The sequence below is a fragment of the Elaeis guineensis genome, chromosome 1, assembly GCF_000442705.2.
Source record: "Elaeis guineensis isolate ETL-2024a chromosome 1, EG11, whole genome shotgun sequence".
Classification (NCBI taxonomy): Eukaryota; Viridiplantae; Streptophyta; class Magnoliopsida; order Arecales; family Arecaceae; genus Elaeis; species Elaeis guineensis.
The window spans coordinates 92,987,952-93,010,357 of NC_025993.2; the positions used below are offsets into that span (position 1 = coordinate 92,987,952).

The 22,406-nt window shown below is 36.5% G+C and overlaps 1 protein-coding gene across 1 annotated transcript; it reads right to left on the bottom strand.

Annotated features, from left to right (window-relative positions):
- Positions 1–1,346: 1,346 nt before the first annotated feature.
- On the bottom strand, positions 1,347–21,195 carry LOC105032009 (alanine--tRNA ligase-like). The gene is given in 23 exon segments (XM_010906326.4): positions 1,347–1,692; positions 1,795–1,965; positions 2,474–2,656; positions 2,786–2,875; positions 5,949–6,136; positions 6,215–6,323; positions 6,448–6,590; positions 6,667–6,742; positions 6,820–6,891; positions 6,990–7,133; positions 8,299–8,421; positions 9,103–9,204; positions 11,099–11,194; positions 11,298–11,348; positions 12,573–12,632; positions 13,599–13,719; positions 15,070–15,166; positions 18,130–18,259; positions 18,368–18,520; positions 18,646–18,792; positions 19,990–20,130; positions 20,667–21,120; positions 21,122–21,195. Coding segments are annotated over 23 exon segments (2,985 nt in total). The 5' UTR covers positions 21,181–21,195; the 3' UTR covers positions 1,347–1,617.
- Positions 21,196–22,406: the final 1,211 nt, after the last annotated feature.

Here is a 22,406-nt window from a genome sequence, read left to right on the forward strand (position 1 = left end):
GGCTGCATGAACTGCAGCCCAAAAACTTAAAGATTCTAGCCCAAAAAATGGCTCTTGATTATAGAAATATGACTCAAAAAATTAGGTCAAGAGAGGATGTAACAAGACAAATTGAATAAGTAAACACGAAGAATTTTGATATGGATGTGTGGCAAAATTAAGAAGATCAGAATGAACAATCAGAATATTGGAGTTGCAATAGTTGAATAATATAATGTGGCATGTACGATGCAGGTACTATATTAACTTTTAATAAAAATCATGTTCAGTAAATAACAAATGCTAGGAGGACACGAATTTTTGACGTTGCGATTAGCAACTACAAGAAGAATGGACGGATATAACATGGGGCAGAGAAAGGCAGGGTGAGAAACGTGTAGATGGGAAAAAAGTGTAGGAAAATGCTCAGATTTGACTCATGCAGGGATATTTTAGAAGTTGGCGTTATAGAGTAGAATAGATAAAAGCAAACTAGTAAATAATCAATTAATATATAATGTAAGTAATAAAAATCTTTGTATGCTACCAAAAAAAAAAACAAAAGAACTTTGTATGCTCTTATAAGAAGCAGTACTTCAATCCTCTCGAGATCATTTCGGACTTTTTTTTTTTTGCGGGGTGGGGGGGGGGGGGGGCATATTAGGGAAGCAGACTCCCACGATGTAACATGAACGAAACTTATGAAAAAGAACACAACAAAACTTGAAATAGAACAAACTATACAGGAAGGCTCGGCACAGGAGGATTTACATGATTAACCGGGGCAAATTACTGATAATGATAGTTAACCTATAAATGTTCCGTTACTCCAGAATAACAAATTAATGATGCTATCAGTTCCCAGGCAGTCCAGGGATTTGTTTTTCCTTCCAATAACCTCGTGTTTTAAAATGATAAGCACATAAATGCATCAGCAAATTTATTTTTATTATTATCATCGTCATTATTTTGGTTGGGAAGGAACTTTCTGAACTTTGATGCATACCCCTATTTCTCAGGCATCTAGACGATAAAAGCCAGCCGATTTGTTGCCAAACCAATCTTTGTGACCACGCCCTTGGCCAGCTTAGTCAACATAGTTATTTCATTGCAAAATTTAGCTGATTTGGAGGGAGCAAGTACACGGAGAAGCGCGTTATGATGCCTGGTCCAAGAGGCCAAAGCTACTACACGGAAATACCATCTAACACTGGCGGAACTTGGTAAAAGGAAAATTACTTCCGAACTAAAACGACAAATCAATTTTGCATGATTATTGGACATCAAAAACAAGAAAAGAAAACATGAGGTTAAAAAATGCTTCGTATCATTTGATTACGAGGCATATTACCAGACAAAACGTCTAATGAATTTAAAAATCCACTCCAGCGAAACTGGAGCTCAAGATGAATTAAATATTAGTGAATTTGCCCGTGTCCAATACCATCAATCTGTAGATATGTCGCTGAGCCCAACTTGTTGAGGCATCACACAGATATCCAACCTATAAATCAGTTTCCCATTCTCTTCTGTAAGGACCTGTAAATTTTTCTATTTGGTGACCGTTGCAGAAAACAAATGAAAAATAATTCATTGTAGCAAGCAAAGATTAATTAGTAGCCTTTATCAGCAGGCTATTTATGACCCCAACTTCATTGAAGCTAACTTGGAGGCCACGTCCATAGCCTCATCCACATAAGAAGCATCGCTTCCCTGCACAGTTCGATCATGATGTATCCTTAGTATACATTCATTATAATCAGAGCTTTTTCTTTCTGCATATTTATTTGCATGACGGAGGATAAAAAAACTCACCTGGCCCTGAGCAATACCATTCTTACCACCACCACCTTTTCCTTTGAGAGGCCCCATAGCAGCAGTAAGCCACTCTAACACTCCCAGGCCATCTTTTGATTTAGGCACTCCAGCATACACCACCGCCTTGTTCAGTGTTTCATCCGTGCTGAACACCATTGTAGCTAATCCCTGCAGTTATTTAAAGGTAATAGAAAGACGGTGCACAGACACGAACGAGGTAAAGTTTAGAATTTGGTTCTACCAGTAAATGACCATTTTACCCCTCATATATTGTGCTAGTTAGTTTTACCCGCATGAGGGTATTTCTGTAATTTACTCATTGCCATTAATGCACCTTATGTGGGTATGTACATATGCAAGTGTACACATGTATGATGTATATGTTGGTATTGCAAGCTTCAGGAAAGGCATGATTATGATGATAACTGGCAGTTGAAAGAATAAGGATAAAGTAGAAGTGTATCTGCACAGGAAAAAGAAAAAAAATGTATGCACAAATTACGAATCAACGGTCCAGGTCACATATATGCTTCTTTGGCTATATAAATGCATTTCTCAAGATAACTGCCATAGACCTGCAAGGTCTACAACTAAACGAGTTTAAAAAATTGGCGTAATTTTCTATCTGCAGCATTAGTTAGAGAATATAAATCAGGGAAAGGTAGAAGATAATGACCTTTTGATCCATGACTTTCAGAACGGCTTCTCTGACAGCAGTGGTGTCAAGACCTACATCCACTCGGCTTATGCAGAAAGCCTTTCCTTCAGAAGCAGCAGCTTCTGCAATCTTGGTTGCAGCTTGAATTGCTTTCTGGATATTTTCCTCACCAATCTTCTTTTTTGCCTTTCTAACTTGATCCTGTCATAGGTCAATACATAAAGTCTCAAATCTATTGAAAATAGTTGAAAAATAAGAAGGAATGCAGCCCCCACTATTTCCCCCAAATTTTTTCATGACAAATAATTTATTTCAGTATGTGTAACATACCTCCAGCTGGGAGATCTTGGCTCTGAGATCTGCTTTCATGGCTGCTGGAATAGCTGCTGCATCTATCTTACTTTTCAGAGAAGCAACTTTCTGACAAATAGAAAGATAACATTAAGAACCAGCCATTATGTTCCAACTAAGAAATTTATGCTGTTTTAAGTTCTGCACTGTGGATTTCCAACACAAAAATGGTGTCAACAACTGACACAAACAGAAGATCTTTCAATATAAATAAAATATAAAGCAACTAGAAATATGACAGTTCAGATTAGGGTCATGGCTTCCTGATTGGCAAGGACATTTGAAACTCTACTAGGGAAAAAAAATCATCTTAAAGAATAGAAGAGATGATATAAAGAATCTACCGGTACTAATGAATTCTCAAAAGCACAAAGCCTGTCATTTCACTTGATTTTCTGTATTTCGACATATTTACAGGAAAACAAATACAGTATTTTGGTTTGTTAAGACTTAAGATATCATAAAGTAATGTCAGAAAACTCCTTGAGCAGTCACAACTCAAAGGGCTTGAACAGAGGAATGGGTTTTCCGCGCACGAAAGATGATGTACGGAGCATATTCATTGTTGCTACAAGTTTGTATTGGTGGTGTCTCTGCCATTTTTGGCAAAAGTAGAGTTTGGGTGAAGAAGACAAGGCAGAAAGGCTGGGCAATTACAGAATTTATAAAGGTTAAAGAAATTCTGTATTAGGTCTTCAGATGTCCCAAAAAAATTCAAAAGACAATTTATTAATTGGTGCTGGTCTCGTATAGTCTTAGAGAAAGATTAGATTACAGATATTACACAATCACTTGCACAAATTAAAAAAAAAAAAAAAGAAAAAAAAGAAAGAAAGAAAGAGAAATGTGAAGTTTAGAAGAGTGAAAATAGGGAACAAGAGACACTAAAGAGGGGAGAGGGGTAGGAAGAACAGAAGTCTGTTCCTTTTTGTAAAAATAAACCATGCACAAAATCTTCAACCAGCCCAACTAGGCTTCTTATAGAATATAGACTCAACTAACTTGCTAAAACCTCCTAATTTAAGTCAATAAATGGAGTTCCTAGATGGGGCATCTAAATTCCCTTGTTAGACCAAGGTGCCGTAGCAGTGTTGTAGCACAATTAATAGCACAACAATAATGTGAAAAGTAACTACCATTATTTTCACAATTTTATGATCCATGATCCACATTGAACGACCCAAATCAAAATGGTTTAAGTGATCCACATCAGATCACTTAACTAGTATGGTTATGGCTCATAAGATCCAGATTGCAAAGATATTACAATCATTTGGATAGTAAGAACCAGGTCTAGGTTGCATTTTTACATACTAAGGGCCTATTGGGATGCCTCGAGATCTTATCAATGTGATAAGATCTTCTACAGCAGGACTCTAGTTGAAAAATTACAGCAGAATAAGGAAGTTTGAAAAGATTGAGGGAGCGGGTTGACAGGTAATCCCTGATTCCCTAATAGTTAGATAGATGATAAATCACCTTGATAAAGAGATTAGTTATCAAGCTTTTATATCCCGGTGGGATGGGAGGTGTCCCGGGAGAAAATGGGGACCAAGACAGATTTAGGACACTGAAACCCATCCACATGGAGAGAGAAAAAGAAAGAGATAAGAAGGAAAGGAAGAAAAGATGAACAAAAGGAAAAAGTGAAAGGAAAGAAAAAGAAAGGGAGGGAGAAGATAACAAAGAAAAGAAGGAAAAAAAGAGGCAAAAAAGGCGAAAAGAAAGAAAGCAAGAAAAGAAGGGAAGAGAGACGGAGGATATTTATCAGGATGCATCACTGGAACTTTTGTCGGGATGGGACGAAACAGCAAGATGTCCCATTCCATAAAGAACTCGGGACACCATCCCGCAGAATTTAAAATATTGTTAGTTATCACCAAGAGGACTATCTATCACCTTATATTCCCAATCTCTTTAAATTACCCTCGTTTCCATCATGTATTTTTCTTCTGAAATCCTGCTTGGAAGATTTTGCCACACCAATAAGTTCTTTTGGCATCCAAACAAGCCATAAAAGCTATTAAGAAATCCATCATTATGATAAAATTATTCCTTTGAATTTTACACCAACAAATATATTATTGGTAAACTTCCAAAACATCAAATTAGCAATGTTTTTAAATTTTCAACTTTTAATAGTACAGATAAAAGAGATTTAGTAGCTCTAGAGATAAGACCTAGAATTGATTTTCCCCCATGTCTCTCCAACCATCTTTAAGATCCGACTCCTCTAGTCTCTTAACTCATACAAGGATTTAGTTCAATAAACCTGTCTATGTTCAGGTCAAATAACTTAAATTAAGATGTTATATGGACCAACCTGATGCCATAAAACCATCCTGGTTACTGGATGTGATAACTATTTTGTGTCATCAGACATCATATGATGGTTTCTTATTATTCATTCAAATCACAATTTAATTGCCTGCTTCTTATTTTGATGTTGTTTCACTCCGGAAAATCTTATCATTTGAGATCCAATTGTCAACTCCCTCTAAGAGTTATGATATGATACCAATTAACAAAATATTGGTAACAAACTGATTAAAAAAAATACTAAAAGATCTATAATCAACCAGTTCGTTAACTGAAAAACTTTGTATATGCTGCTCATACATTTTGATAAGCAAGAAAACTTTCTTAAACCTTCAGACAGATAGCTCAGAGCACAAATAGCAACAATTTGCTCCTTGAAGGCTCACTTGATTGTAGGCTCACATTTTCATGAAATCTTGATTATTTTTGGATGCAGATTGCTTGCTGCGTCACTGCAGATAGCTAGGGAAGGGCAGGCTTATCTAGAAAAATGAGTATCGCTGTAATTGTCCATCCCTCTTAAAGAAATTCCATTTATAACGTAAGTGGTGGTAGAGACTTCTTTTGCTCTTTCCAAAATTTCAACTGGTGACTAATCTCATATCAATCAAGAAGAACAGGTCTTGAAGTTCAGGGGTTATAACTTACACATTTTCTGGCAAATGTGACAGCAATATTCCAGAATTTTGCTAACATTTTTTTATGACAGAACTCTATCATAGGCATCAACTAAGAGCACTTATATTATGCCCAAATCATGTGAATGCCAACTAAGCTCATAACATGTAAATGGTGTGACAGGCTATATAGACAGCCGTGTTACCTTCTCAAGCAGGCCTCCTTCACATTTGGATGCATCGCTAATTTCAGAAGCAAGAGTCAATGCCAACTCAATTGCCTTGAAAGCACATTCAGTTGTGACAGCTGTTATTCTCCGAATTCCCTTAGCAATTCCCTCCTCAGACAGAAGGGCAAATGCCTTAGCTTCTCGAGTATTTGATATATGGGTCCCTAGCATAAAAAATCATCAAATAGATCAAATAGCAAAAAATCGCTGAAGAAAGCAAAATAGGAGCTTAAAAAAGAGACCTCCACATAGTTCTGTAGAATAGGATAACCACTGTGTATTATCGGGATCTGCAAGAAGATCTTCCACCTTACAACCAATTGACACTACCCTAACTGGGTCAGGATAGATCTACATAGACGAAGGCAGGCATAGGAATGATTGCACGCAGTTATTATCATAATGAACAAAAATGATGTTTCAAGAATTCAAACTCGAACTAAAACATCTTATGAAAACTTCATTAAGAACTTACTTCTCCAAAGACTGCTCTTAGTCCAGTTATCTGCTTTGCAGCAACAAGGCTTGCTTCTCTTGCATATACATCTAATTCATCTTTAATCTGCTGATTCACAATTGACTCAATTTTTCTCAAGTCTTCAGGATGAACAGGTTTTCCTATTAAAATTAGGTCTCAATTTTATGAAAAGAACTGAATACACTTAAATGAAAGGAATCTTAGTGTAAATATTACCATGGGAGAAATCAAAACGCAACTTTTCGGGGAGAACGATGGAGCCCTTTTGATCAACATGATCACCAAGAACTTCCTGCATTCTCGTGGCAATAAGATAAGACAAGTGGTAAAAAGGTAACACCAACTTTATAAAGCATAAGCATTTCATACCCTGAGAGCAAAATTGAGCATGTGAGTACATGTGTGGTTAGGAGCAATTAGAGTACGCCGCACATAGTCAACCTATAGATGCAAGTTAGAAAGTTAGGGACAATTATCAGTACTCAAGACTATCTAAAGAACAAAGCAAATAACAAACTGATGTTTTTAATTTACTTCACCTTACATATTACTTTATCGCCAACTGAAAAAGCCTTGGCCCCTCCAGCAATTGAGCCTATGTGAAGTACAAAACCTCCATAAACTTGAACATTACTAACTTGAAATGATCCAAACAATCCTCCAATTGACCCGGTATCGTATATCTGAAGCCAAAAGGTTCAAGTAAAACATGAAACAGAACGATCTTGTTCATTGAGGCATCAATGAGACCAGCGGTATGAAGTATGAAAGATACATGAATAGAAGATAAAAAAATGCAGCAAATGAAATTCCAAGAGACCATACTCTCTAGTGTATGTAAAAGTTTTCTCAATCAATCATGTTGAGCCTACATGCTCTCTCTCTCTCTCTCGATAGACAAACAGACAGACAAATCGCAAAAGACCAAATACGATAATATCACTATTGCAAATAATAATACATTATTTTGTGTACCATCTGTAACAATTTGAAAAAGAATGTATCAAATAAATCTAAGGAATCCACTTAGTTGACTCCACTTAGAAAATATCCCCTCAAACCCATAACATATGGCATCAATATTATTAACAAAATTCAGAGTAAGAATTTGCATCCAACTAAAATTTTAAATTTGAATTACATAATTTTTTAGCACTCTAGTTTTCACATTTAGCTTAATAAAAGATATTCCCAACCTGGCCCTTCATTTGTATGCATTCACACACTAGTTGGGTTACATGCAGCAAAGTTGCCATCACCAAAAAGGCAGGACTCCGATGAAGGGAATAAACAGCAAGGTAGAGGAGGTAGCTTGTCGGAAGTTCAGGATCGGATGCAGGCTAATCGCTTTTAATCAGAAGCAGCACTAAAATGTGAATGGAAGTAACTCAAGTTACTTCCACACTTCCAGATTTCATGAATCAAATATACTACCTTCTTTTCAAATAGCATTATTTTGAACATTTCCAAATGGAGAATCACATGGTTGCATGTTCAAATAAAATCAATCTAATTAATCTTCTTTCAGAGCCTATGAAAGACTTTGAACATCATGTATGCCAATTGTAAATATCTGGATCAATTTGTTTCACTAACATGGTTTCTAGGGTGGAAGGGGATGAATAAGAACAAATCCCATAGTAGTACAATAGGAAATTCTGGAAACTTCCATCAAAACAGCACATATTCAGAGAACAATCAATATTACATGTTGGAAGTCTGGTTATAAATCTCCGATTAGTTACAAGTAACTCATCTTTGAAAATTATTCATCTAATATTCAGATGCCATGTAAAATTGACATGAACAAGCTAATCAAATTGGAGCTGGCCAGAAAAGTAGCAGTACCTGACCACCTTGTTCAGCATAGAAGCTTGTACTTTCCAAAACAAGACCAACATCATCTCCAGCCAAGGCAGTTTCAAGGAACTCAGCACCAGTGTATATAGCTTTGATCACACTTTCATGGTCCTAATAGAAGACAAAATTTTTGACAGATGAAACTATCCAAACATAAAAACAAGGCATTCGGTATCAGGCAATAGGACATGATAAGGAGGCAGTGCAAATGGAAAACTCTAACACATTGTCAAAGCCATGCCAGCATCCTCAAAAAAAGTTATCTGAACAATAAAATAATGATATCATATTATTCTATAAGAAAAGTAGGGCTTTGTTTGGTTGTTAAGAAAATGAAAGTGAAAAAAGTGCAAAAAAATTCTCATGTTTAGTCGAGCACTGGAAATCAAAGAAAAAGTTGTGGTTAGAATATGTTTATCTGGAACCATTTGCCTATCCATGATTTTCTTTCAAAATAACTGACTTTTATTGGAGAATAATAATTCTAAGATTAGATACAATTTTGGCCCCTTAATTCTCTCTGTGTGTGTCTTTCTCTCTCTCTCTGGCTTTCCTCTTCAATATCAAACAACAGAACCTCTCTAACTTGCTTTCTTTCTTTCACTTTATTAGCAACCAGATAGAGCGTCCAAACTTTGACTAAGAAATAAGACCAGAGAACAACCAACTTATGCTAGATAAGATATTTGTTTTACAAAACATTAGTGCAACATTTTAGCGCATGAAATCATTTGGAGGTCCACACCAACAATTCAAGACAAAATGCTAGCAATGAAATCAAGTGGTCCTAACCTGGTGCCAGATAAACTTGTAACTGTCATCTGTTGTAGCCACACCCTTCCTATGCAACTCTGATGTAGCATCAGCATCCATTACAATAGTGTCACCAACTGCCTGTCAAGCATTCACATAAGCATGTGGCAATAGAGCAACGATTAATATCATAAATGTTTCCTGAAAACCAGTAAATTTCCCTCATTTTATGAAAGAATAAAGTCAGGAAAAAAAATTCTAGCATTGAAAATACATCTGATCACAAAGGGTATTAAAATATAGTGAAAAGCTTATTGTACAGGACACAGCAGAGTATAGTTGATGGCACTCATAATAGCATGAAATGCTTCTGTTATATCCATCACTGCATCAAATGAAGTGAACCATTCATAAAAAATGGTGACAGAAAAATGAATTTACAGCATGAAGAACCTGTGCTAGAAAATGGACGTATTTGTGGATTAAAAGGCTCATAACACTAGAGCATAGATCCAATTGTTCCGAACAAATGGACACCCATCAAAACTGGGACAGGATCAAATAGTTTGGATCATAAAGTGGTCACCAAACATGAGAGAACACAACATTTAGAAAGGGAGATGTCAAATTATCTGCAGTTTGGTCAAAGGAAGCAACTCTTTCAATCAATTGGTGCTAACTCCTCAGTAATCATCCTTCAAATTTCTTTTTCTTCTACATAGTATTTTTCCCCTAAAACTCCATATGCTAAAACCTTTTAATAACCATAAACAAACCTAAATCAAAAACCCTTACTTCCAAATCAAATAGGCTTTATTCAATTTTATTAGTGTTCTACTTCAAACCTTCGGGAAAATGAAGTTCTGCAGACAATCTCTAGCAAGTGCTGGGGTTTTACATTCTCATATTAGAAGCCTATTTGGATGTGGAAATGGTGATATCTTATGCTCGCATGGAAAAGGCAGAGAAAAGAAAGCAAGAAAACAAACAGGTTGAGGTATTGACGGAGGCTGTCAGAGTTCCCCTTAACCCTATATTTCAGAATAAGGTAAAATCAATTTCTCATATAAACTCATGGTCCTAATTTCCTTTTTAACAATTGCTCATGTTTAAAGCCTACTGAGTCCCTTCAAATTCTCACCCCACATATTTATTGCCCCTTAACTACCTCCCATGAAAGGAGGTTATGAACAGTAACCTGATGTGGCATCCAAAGAAGCCCTAAAAAGTCTGACATAAGCAAAACATATAGATATTCTATTCCTAAGAATAGCTACTATCCCATACAATCCACAGAAATTCAAGATTCATGGTTCAAAAGAGAAGCTCAATGTCAGGACTGACAAGGAATTCCAGCAAACCAGAAACCAAGGGCCTCTTTGGATGTTTGATTAAGGTGTCTAAGATAACCAGTGCATTCATGAGTAAGCCTTGAGAGCATAAGCAAGTGGTCTAAGAAATTTAAAGAATCAGAGGTGGAGTGGAACCCATTATCCTAATTTTCAAGGATACTGGAGATTATCTTCTTATTGCAGTGCCTTATCCAACATTTTCAGGAATATTGATACCCTCAGTCTTTTGTGATCCATTAATTTTCTCTCTGTCTGTTCTTATCTCTTCCATGACTACCAGCTAAGTGGGAAGTAATCTGAGGATTATTTAACTGGCCAACCAAACAGCCCCTAAGTTCACCTTAGAAACATTCAAATTTGCCTAGCAGCTCACAGTATCTCCATATGTCCTAGATCATCTTCCTATTCCCATCCCATAATAATTTGGTAATAGAGCTGTCCAAATACGTTTTTCTGAATTGGCATGTTATAATATAGCAGACAGGTAACTGTTATTAAAGGAAAATAGTAAGCCTGCATATGGCCATGAATGCATCACACAAAACACCACAGTTTCAGAGTACATGGTTACTTGGATACAGATTCTGAAGGAACAAAAAAGGCCCAGTAAAAATAATGACTTTAATATAAAATTCAGAATCACAAATGTCAAGTTTGAAGAGAAATATTAGGAAAGAGCATGCCTTGTTCCGAGCACTCCTAGCCTTTTGTCTGGCTTCTTCCATCGCAACATTAAAACCCTCGACGTCGACTATTAGTCCTCTTTCTTCTGCCATTAGCTGAGAAAGAAGAGAGTGGAGAGAAGAGAAGGAAAAGATTAATCATTGCAAGTTAAAAAGAAAGTCTACAGGAATCAAAGGCATATAATGAATGCATAATTACCTCAGTTAAATCCATCGGAAAACCATAGGTGTCCCACAAAATAAAGGCATCCTGCATCCAAGGCAATCACACCACATAACAAGACATGACCTAAAGCTAAATATATTCTAGAAAATGCTTTATAAAAACTCTGAAAATGTTGAAAAGAGAAACTGATAAAAGCACATAGCCAAATGCAATTGCACATTAAAGATTAATACTGTAAAAATGCTAAAAGCATAAAAAGAAGAAATGGCAACTTTTCTTGTTAGTCTGATCACCAAGGTTTTCAGTGTTCGTATACCAATAGCCTTACCAATATCTAACTCGTATGGTGTCAGTACCAAACAATACTTGGTACCAACACTCAGCATAGGAGGCATACCGAGTATTGATTCCCTAACTGTACGAGTCAGTCTATTCTCATATTGAAAATCATGCTGATCACAAGAATCAAAAAGTAAAGAAGCATGGGTCATAGTCAGGAAGCACACAAGAAATAACAAAATAGACAACCTCTGGCATATCATTCTCCTAGGACAGCAACTAACAATGCATATCAATGCACAACATCCAAATACCAAGGAAAAGGCATCCTTTTGAAACAAAAGGTTCCATAAGAAAGAATTAAACTTAAAAGAAGCAACCAATAGACATAAAATATGGAGCAAATGGCAGCACATTCACTGTATCAACTAAAGCAACATAAAAAGAAAATCAACTCAGCCAAAATCTATTACATTGACGAAAAACTGAAGAAGTTAAAAATTAGCTTATAATCATTGGAGATCCATGAGAGGTTGACAACTAAGATACAAAGGCTAATGAAGTGTCTTTCCTAAATAAAGCCATTTTTATCTCCAAGAAGGAAATAAACAAACTCATTGGCACTCCTAAGCACTTAAGCAAGCTTCCATGGCAGCATTCCTTGAGCTGCTTTCCATGATAAAGGCTTCCCAAAAACCTCCCTAGGCTATTTTAACACAAGAAGACAGACCTTTTGAAAGATATGGGGAACCATGTATAAACAAAAACCAAGTAGCATCCCATGCCCGCCAAATACACCATCCTCCCCAACCCCCCAAAAAGAAAGGGGAAAAAGATAAAAATTGTGTGGCACACAAACTAAACAAACAAGAAAGGCGGAAGTCATCCAACCCACACTGGATGGTAACAAATCACTGAATGTTTAAGTAGAAGCTGGTAGCAAATGTTGCAGGCTTGCAGCAAAGTATATCACATACATGATTAGGAAAGGAACACAATGTTGTGACAGTGAGACCAGAAAGGACTTGCCTGACCACTCAATATGCTCCCGTGGACATCCTGAGCAGCCCTCTTAAACTTCTCAATTCCCTGAATGTAAGATATTAATCAAGCTTGATTCCAAAAAGAGCAAAGCAATAATAAGAATAACTGCATCAGTATAGACAATTAAAACAAACTGACTCCATGGTTGCTAGTTTGCATGCATTTGAATATGAATGGCTCAACTATGTTATGGCTGTTGCCTTTCTCCTTCATTTTCTGGGTAGTCTATTTCCTTAACGAAAGATTTTTGCCGCCTTGCTGACAATGATGTGGTCTGACAAGGATAAAATGTGATTCAAATGAAAAATGATAAAGGATTTTAACAGGCACAGCACTCCCCTCCCATCTTACGTGTGCATTCCATTTTGTTATGCATGACATGTACAGCATTTAGAAAACAAAACTAAAAGAATGCGACAAAAATATGCAAGTGATTTTGAAGGATTCAAGACAAAAAATCTGGAGAATCATTTAGGTAACAGTGCCAGTATCCATAATGCTCACCTGCTGGCATGACACGTCACATGCTGAAGAATAAAGTACTTAAATCCCTTTCTTTACTTAAAAATATCAAAGATGGACTTAGTGAGTGCTATGCTAACAGTGTCAGATACCAGTATAGGCATGGATTGGCACAGCTGGCACTTCAAACCATTTTTAATTTTCCCTTTTGGTGGTTTCCTTTTTGGGGGATCAAACTATGTACTCATCATATCAAACTGCAGGCATTAATTCATTAAAACTAAGAAGACTAAGGAAGCATGACCTGTGCTGCAAAAAGAACCAGTGGTACATGTGAAAATCTATGTAGCTACAAATAAGTCTCACATTTTATCAGGCTGACCATGCAGCACACAGAATTTGAATTTGCTGGTTGCGGCTTTACAAAGTTCGCACAGACGAAACTTTTAAGGAACAAAGTAGCAAAGACAAATATTTTGCAAACAGAGAAAACAACCTGGAATATTAAATTTGTGTCAAGATTTATCTAGACCTGATAAGAAACATTACCTTTACTAATGTCTTTCCAAAACTTGATTCTTCCTCTGCAATAATTTCTTTAATTTTGGCCTCATATTGCTTAAGCTCTGGAAATACATCACCCATCACTTTCACCACAATGCCTACAAGACTGGACATCAACAATCACATCATGAGATCGGCGACTAGGAAAATCACCATCAACAATACAAACATACACATAAAGTTGAATTTCCCTTACCTAAGAAAAAAGCCTTAATTCAGGAGTAGAGACAAGCTAGAAACAAGAAGAATGGAAAATGAAAAACCTACATCACAAATTACAGGACTTCATATTAATAAGCATTCTCCTAGCAATTTTGCTAGCTAGCCAACCCCCAATCACTAACACATCCTTTATAACATTGTTTATCATATTTAAACATTTATCCATCATATAAAATGCCAAGGATATTCTGCTTGTCAGATACCCACACACAACCACCTTCCAGTGGACTCATTTGAAAGGTTGCTCTTGAAAAGTCTTCAAAGCAAATAACATGATTAAGCATCGCTTGGAAACTCATGGCACTGTCATAATATTTTCATTGCAATGATCAAGAGTTACTCCAGCAATCGCAAAGCATCAATTTACAGGAGGAACCGCAATCAAATTAAAATAAGATACGATGTTCCTAATAGCAACCATTTCTGCTATACTTTAAGCCCATACCACAGAAAAGCAATAAACCATTTTGTAGCAAGATCTATAGGACAGACTTCATGCACCAGATCTCAAAGATAGCATGCTCTGTCAATTTCACCTTTGTCCCAGTTCTTCGGTCCACCTCAAGCATTTTATGTTTGGACAAATCAATCACTGTTTCACATTTACATGTGGCAGCACCCACTTCCCTTGGCAACCTTGTGAACCTTCTCCAATTACCATATTTAACACCATTATCAGTCTCTTCAATTTTATTTAGGCATTTCATAGAATTGAATACCTCATGCCAAACCAGACCATCATATTGTCCTAACATCATCGCCTCTGACCTTATGATGAATGTACACAATTAAATCAACAAAAGTTCCTCAATTACTGCCAAAAGACACCCAATTAACATCCTCCGATGGTTCATGAAATCTATCACAGACGGAAAAAACGTGCCAGATAGAAAAATGCTTTCCCAAACTTAAATTTAAGTGTTCTGTTCTATATACAGAATTTCCACGAGGTTATAACAAGGCTTCTAAACATCCCCATAATGCACTTAGGGCATGTCTAGGGACTTGATTTCCAAAATTTTCACAAAGTGAAAGGGGAACAAACAGTTGCTCCCAGTTATTGAGTAAATAAACACGTCCTTACCAGGAGTACATCCCAACACCCTACAGCAATTGCAATACTCATTAAGCTTAGCAGTATTAGAAGATTGTATTTTGTCAAATATGCATGGCATGTATGATAAATAATAGTTCTTGAGAACCCAAGGATATGACAGAAAATTATCATTCCTACGCATTGAAAAATCCTTCTTGTGCCTTTAGAACTTCCCTGCCATAACGTACAGCACGTCGAAGAATACGTCTAAGAACATACTCCCGTCCCTCATTGCCTGAACATAAAATAGTACTTGTCTATCAGCGTTGAGACAGATTTGTATTCACAAAACAAACAAGAATAATTCAAATTCACACTTATAATGCGATGACAGAGATATTGGAATACTGTTGATCAACATAAAAAACTAAAGGCACAAATTAATTATGCAAGCATTAATAGTAACAATGGTTTTCAAGTGCAACTGTTAATATTTTTAGTTACCAAAAAGGTAGTGATTTCTATGTATGTAAAAGCTCATAAATGAATTTTTGACAGATTAGTCAACATGTAGCATCAGCATCTCTTTTCAGCAGCATGTGACATCAGCTTCCTGATCTCAAGGTAATCACATTCGACAAATCAGGAAACTACTTATTAGGATATAACAGCAATTAAGCATGATGATAACCATAAAAAATGAGCCTTCTCCCTATTGTTTCTGATTAGCTTCATAAGTCAAGATTTATGAAGCAATATTTTAGATGGACCTCTGCAATTGTTTGAAGCAAATGCCAAGATGATAATCAAAAATGATGAAGCATTACATTATTCTTCCCATTTCTTTATTCTTTTGATTTTTACCATGAATTCACATAAGAATGTGACTATTGGGAAATGGAGGTATTGAAAATTTTGACATTAAATTTGTGATTTAATTCAACCGTTACAATTGAACTAGTTTCATCTCCTGCCATTTACCTACATATTTCATACAACTCCACTCAGTGTTCTTTGAACATTCTGCAAGCATTTACTAGCTTCCTCCCCAAGTCCTGCCAAGATATTTCTAACTATTAAAATATAAATATGCAGTGGAAAAGAATTATCAAAACTAATAAACAACACAATTTAAGGTTCCCTAACATCAAAAAAGGCTAATAAATTTCAATGTAGCACAAGTTCTCAGAATGTGGCTCTTGTAAAACCTAAACCAAAATACTTGGAAGCTGTTCAGATTGAGAAAATTGAGGATAAGAACAGGGATATAGGAAGTCAGAATCTCATGTTAGACCATGATATACAATTTTGTACTGAATCACCCAGTTTGGTCAAAGTTGTAACATATCAATCACAAACTTGGACATTTCATGGTCTCAATATGGTATTGGGTCCCAACTGGTGCGAATCGATCCTTGCCAGGCTGAATTGCCTGTAACTTAGTAAGGACACCAAACTAGTTTAAGACCTCAATAACTGGGGAAGAGAGGGCCTAACTCCCTTTTTCCTTCCTCTGCTTCAAGAAAAAGAGGAGAAGGGGAGAGAGAGAGAGAGAGAGAGAGAGAGCGGAAGGGGAGCAAGATCCAATATTTTTCTCTTCCCTTTTCTTTTTTTCTTTTACATCCCATAGATGGGTGGGAACAATACCAAGGCTAGAATCAAGTCCTAGGACCCAACTATGAACGTGAAAAGGATATGCATAACATCAATGCTTAACTTGGAATTGAACAAATGCATGAATGCTGTATTCCCAATTTCTTAATATAAGTATTTGTGTTTTCAATATTATACTTAACTAATTTAACATAAATTGTATAGTCACACCATTCTTTAGGCATGTAACAAAAAAAAAATTAAATCATATTACATTTAAACATTAAAAACAAACTTGCAAAAACACATTTTCCCCTCAAAACAAAATAAAGAAAGCTTAAAATTTAAAAATCTTTAAAACAATATATTTTTGGTGTGTATAATTCGGTATGCTACTGGTTACATAGTTCAGTACCAAGATTGCAAACCTTGATTTAGAACATGGTTTGCTGAACCAAACGAACCACCCGATTCACCCCATATCGAGCTGAAGCTGTGCAGGGCCGGGTCAGTTTGGCCCTATTTTCCGAAACCAACCCTGAACTACCCATACCATGGCATACCATCTCATACTAAGGTATACCGCCCCCATACCATACCGAACCAAAGCATACTGATATGTACCGAGATAAAAATTAGAAAAAAAAATGATTTAACTCAATTTGTTAAATCGAATTAAACCATCTGATTCATCCTGTACCGAGTCAAACCAGTCGCCAACTAGTATGGATCCGGGTACCAGTTCTGTAAATCTTGGTTTAGACAGTTAAATGAGAGGATCAAAAAGATGATAAAATGGAGAAGAATAAAAGAGACACCTCATATGTAATTTTTATTTTCCTATTTTGCCCTAAAAGTCGAGTTTCTTCTTTTCTATTCATGTAGATCCAAATAATGGGAGTGAGGTTCACCTTCCTTTCTCTTCTTTTTTCTCTTTTTCTTGCTCTAATTGTGCTTCCTATTATTTTTCATTGCATACCCAAGAAGGGTGTTAGACACAACAAGCATCCAGCAAAATGCCAAAAACATCATAGCCAGTGCCTTTAAGACTAGGCCACTCTAGATGGCTAAACAAGATTGGTGGAAACTATAGAATAGGCCTTCCCACAAATGTTTCCAACATAATGCTAGTCTTTATCATCTTGAATTTGGTGGCATAGTGAAAAATTATACAAACATGGGAGAAAATTATGACTAGCCTACAAGCTTCAAAAGGATTCAAGGTAAACAATAAAACAAAAAGAAAACATTTTGGATGGTTTAAGTGTTTAGATTTCTTGCAAACTTGAAATAATTCATTTTCTAAAGTCGTAGTCTAGCATAATGTTTAAACTAAGCAAAGTTTTTCCAATTTAGTATGCTTGTATGGTAAAAGTTGAAAGTCCAAGGTTTGCCATACCAGATGATATCATACGATACCGATCAGTACCATACCATACCAAACATATCGTACCATACCCATACTAAACCAATACACAGTCTCATACCACACTGATACTTGATATGTCTTGCTATCTCGTACCGCACTGCATACTGACATTGTAATAGGATGGTACCCATATAGGGTCCAGTACCAAGATGACGAATCTTGATTGAAAATAAAATGAATGATATTATTGTCATATCATGAGAAATATAAAAATATATAACATGCTGAACATTTACCAGGACGAGAACCATCCGCAATAGCAAAAGAAACTGTCCTTATGTGATCAGCAACCACTCTGTAAGCCATATCAACTTTGTCAACATCATCTAGCCCAACTCTTCCAGAGTATGGCCGAGCCCCTGTCAACTGTAATCATAGGTAAAAACAATAAATAAAGAAATACTTAAGAAAGAAATCCCATGCTTATTTTTAAACATAATAAGTACAAGTTTTGAATCAAAATTATGAACTTACTTGCTGGATAGCATCAAATATAGGCAAGAATACATCAGTGTCATAATTGCTCATTTTGTTCTGAAGAATTGAAGTCAAGCGTTCAAAACCCATTCCAGTATCAACATGTTTTGCAGGTAAAGACCTTAGGCTGCCATCAGCTTCCCTATTGAACTGCAGAAATATCACTGGAGGTTTTAATACATTAATGCAAAACAATCCTTCAATAAGAAGCATAAAAAAGAACAATATCATGCAATACACAAACAACAACTGAAAGACAGTGTCAGATAGTAAACCTGAATAAACACGAGGTTCCAGATTTCAATGCAAGTAGGATCATCATTATTGACCAATGAAGCAGCATCTCTGTTACCAACACGATCAAAATGAATTTCGGTACAAGGCCCACAAGGACCAGTATCGCCCATCTCCCAGAAGTTGTCCTATTTGAAGTTCAAAACAGAACATGAAAATAAAGATGAATACATATAAGGTGTGCATTCAAGATTTAACATTCTATCATCTCAGTAATGCAAATTCAACAATAAGAAAATAGAGCACTGAAACAAAGTAAAGAGCATCAAAATGCATAATAAATTTAACTGGAAGTCACTAATAGAACAAAGTAAAGATTAATATCATCATTAAAGAAGAAATTAGCCAGAGAAGATGATGAGCACCACTGATCACCAAAGGATGCCACAAAAACTTGCCAATCATAATGAGAAGAATACATGAGAAACATTAAAAAGAGAAATGCAACACCTTGAGACAAAAATTATCATGGTTCGAAGTTCCATCTGGAACACCAGAAGTGAAAATTTTCAATCATGAGTGACATGAGATTCAAATCAGCTTCAAACTTTCAGCCAGACCCGATTATGGGTTGTTTTAAAATGTTGTACAGAGACAAAGATCCATGAAGATCAGGAGTTTTGTATCTATTACAGAATATTTTAAAGAAATCAATTCAGTCATGGAGGTTTTTCCTCACAATTATCTTCTATCTCAACTTCTTCTCTTCTTTAATTTCTCACTCTATGCTTTTCTTCCACTCCATTCCTCTTGAATGAAGCCTTTTAGTTCTAACTTTCCCCATTCCATAGCAGAAAATGGCAAAAGTTGCAGACATGGACAAGTTTCTGCATTGAAAGACTTCAGCAGTCCAATTTTGTATCTGGAGGTGCATCACTCTTGCAACCGTTCATCATACTTCATGTCTTCATCTAATAATCCTCCAAAAAGTCTACCACACCTTGAACCTTCACGTCCTTCTCAAGACTTTCTTTACATCTATTATCCACCAGTTTCACAGACATGCATTTTCAACAGGGATTGTTTCCTAAAAAAATATCTTGAAACCGACAGCAACTTCTCTACTCGGTTCTAATCAAAGCCTAGGTCAATAGTTAACATCAATATTTGGTCAGTTGTTAACGTGATACTGATGCTAATACTATAAGAATACAACTTGGGTCTCATACACAAAGTAATTAAGTGATCTCTCTCCATTTGCTAGTGAATAAGAAATGGTAAAGTGGAAGGTACAATGCAAACATAAATATCTATAAAATGTCAGTTTCATCCCTTATGCCTAACATAGCATGGAATGTGCATTGCTAGACAAATGTCTCCCTTACCTTGCTACCAAAAGGCAACACTCGTCCACGGGGTAAAAATTTTAGCCATATGTCTCTTGCTTCAGTATCAGCTGGAAGGCCAGCCTTCTCATCTCCACCAAAATAGGTGGCATAGATCCTGTCTGTAGGCAACTTATACACCTGAGGACAAATCAAAAAATAACAGTAACTGTCAGCTAATTATATGGACAAACTCAGACAGACCAGAATCCGCTTGCAAAATTTTCTCAAATTTAGTGAAGGGGAAGACTGAAACATTCTAAACTTGTACACAAAAAAAAAGAAAACAAAAAAATCTTCCCGATATCATTGTATTTGCATTAAGTAAAAGGAATCCTTTGCTCATTTCCTTTGCAGAAAACGAACTGTAAATTCGAATTGTGTAAACAATGAAGCTGGAAAATTCACAGAACTAGTTTTACTCAAGATTTTAAGAAGATTGATAAGCAGAAACGGAGTTTTTCTTTTTGACAATATAAGAAATTTCACAGGAATAATGTTGAAACAAAGGATTGATATTGACAGATCCGGATTTGGAAACTTCTTAAAAAGTACATCGAATGAGCCCAAAGTAGAACCTCAATTTAACTTATTTACAAAATCTTGAAGCAAACAGTATCAAAAAAAAAAAGAGATCTTGGTCAGAAAATTATCATGAGATGGGGATGGAGATCGACCTGGGTGAGAAGCTCCCAGGCCCAGGAGACGGCCTCCCGCTTGAAGTAGTCGCCGAAGGACCAGTTGCCTAGCATCTCGAAGAAGGTGTGGTGGTAGGTGTCCTTGCCGACGTCGTCTAGGTCGTTGTGCTTCCCGCCGGCGCGGATGCACTTCTGGGTATTGCAGGCCCGGGTGAGCTTGCCGAGGGGGTTCGCAGGATTCACGGTCCCGAGGAAGATGGGCTTGAACTGGTTCATCCCGGCGTTGGCGAAGAGAAGGGTGGGGTCGTCCAACGGCACTACCGGACTCGAACGCCAGTTCACGTGCTCCTTCCCCTCAAAGAACGAGATGAAGGTCTCCCTCACCTTGCTCCCCGGCCACTCCATCGTCGCCGCGGGTGGTGGTGTTCCCTCCTTTGTCGCTGCTGCCGGCGGATGGAGAGCGGAAGCGGTGGAGGAAACCCTAACCCTGAAGCACCCTTCCTCTTTGGAAGAGGAGGAAGCGGAGCGGGGGGAGAAGGGCGAAGAAGACCATGGCCGAGAAAGGCCATTTAAAGAATATTTATATGTGGAGAGAGATTCGTTGGTCTAGAGATAGAATCAGATCCTCTGCTACTTCCCACCAATACTTGGTCAATACTCCATACAAATTGGAGGCACACTTAAGAATACTCTGACTAAAAAAACTATTCATGTCTTACCGGGAAAAGAAAAAGAAAATAACTATTACCCAAAAAAAATATCTCGGGTTATTTGATTTTCATTTTTTTTGGATGATCAAATGATATTCTGAATTATTCTTGGTATAATAAATTAATTTGATCATGAATTAAATTTTGCTCATGGACTACACATTGATTACCTTACTGTTATAAGGTGGTCCTTTACTAGTTTTTGCATGGACAAATAATATAGGTGACGGATTAATGTTTCATTGTTTTTTTTTTATTTATCATGCTTTAGTTAGAAAAAAAATATTATTTTGCAGTTATGAGGTAATTTGATAATCTAAATAATTTATGCTGGAAAAGAGGTGAGAAAAATTAATATTAAGAATAATACAGATAAATATGTAAGCACGCCAATATCTCACATATATTGTATCTCTCTACTTACGTCACGTTGAGTTTTAATTCGTCGCATTGTTTGTGTTTACGAAAGCTGCACTAAGATATATCAGAAAAGTAATATACCACAAATCCATTATCAAACACTTCCAAATTGTTATTGAACGCTAAAGGAGTTGAGAATTGCTCGTTCAAGTTAGCTAACCTCTTGTCACGGGAACGGACTTCGATCCGTGGAATATAAGTTTGGCAGTGATAAAAAATAAAAAAAAGGAAAAGAAAAGTTTAACTTACTTTGCTTCAGATATCTGCGGTTTTACATTGAACTAGGCACCATGTCACCATGTCCTTGGTGCAGTGACAGTCGTGATCGAAGCTATTTGGGAAGAGGACATGACATGGTGGATTCCATGTGAATATCAAATTTGTTGATTTATTTCGTATATTCTTAAGCAATATTAACAATACTTGGCCGGTCTCCTTCACTTTTTGATCATTCATAAATCATAGAGCAACAAATTCTCTACAATTTAAGTTGCAGGAAATTTGGCAGGTAAGAAGTTTGACAGCCAAGATGCACGAGTTGCACATCTAATTTTAATACACATGCATGTAATCCTGGCTGAGGTGATTTAGGTTTCAAACCCAGGCTTGAGTATTTTTCCTTGTTCATCATCGTACCTCAGCTTACCTC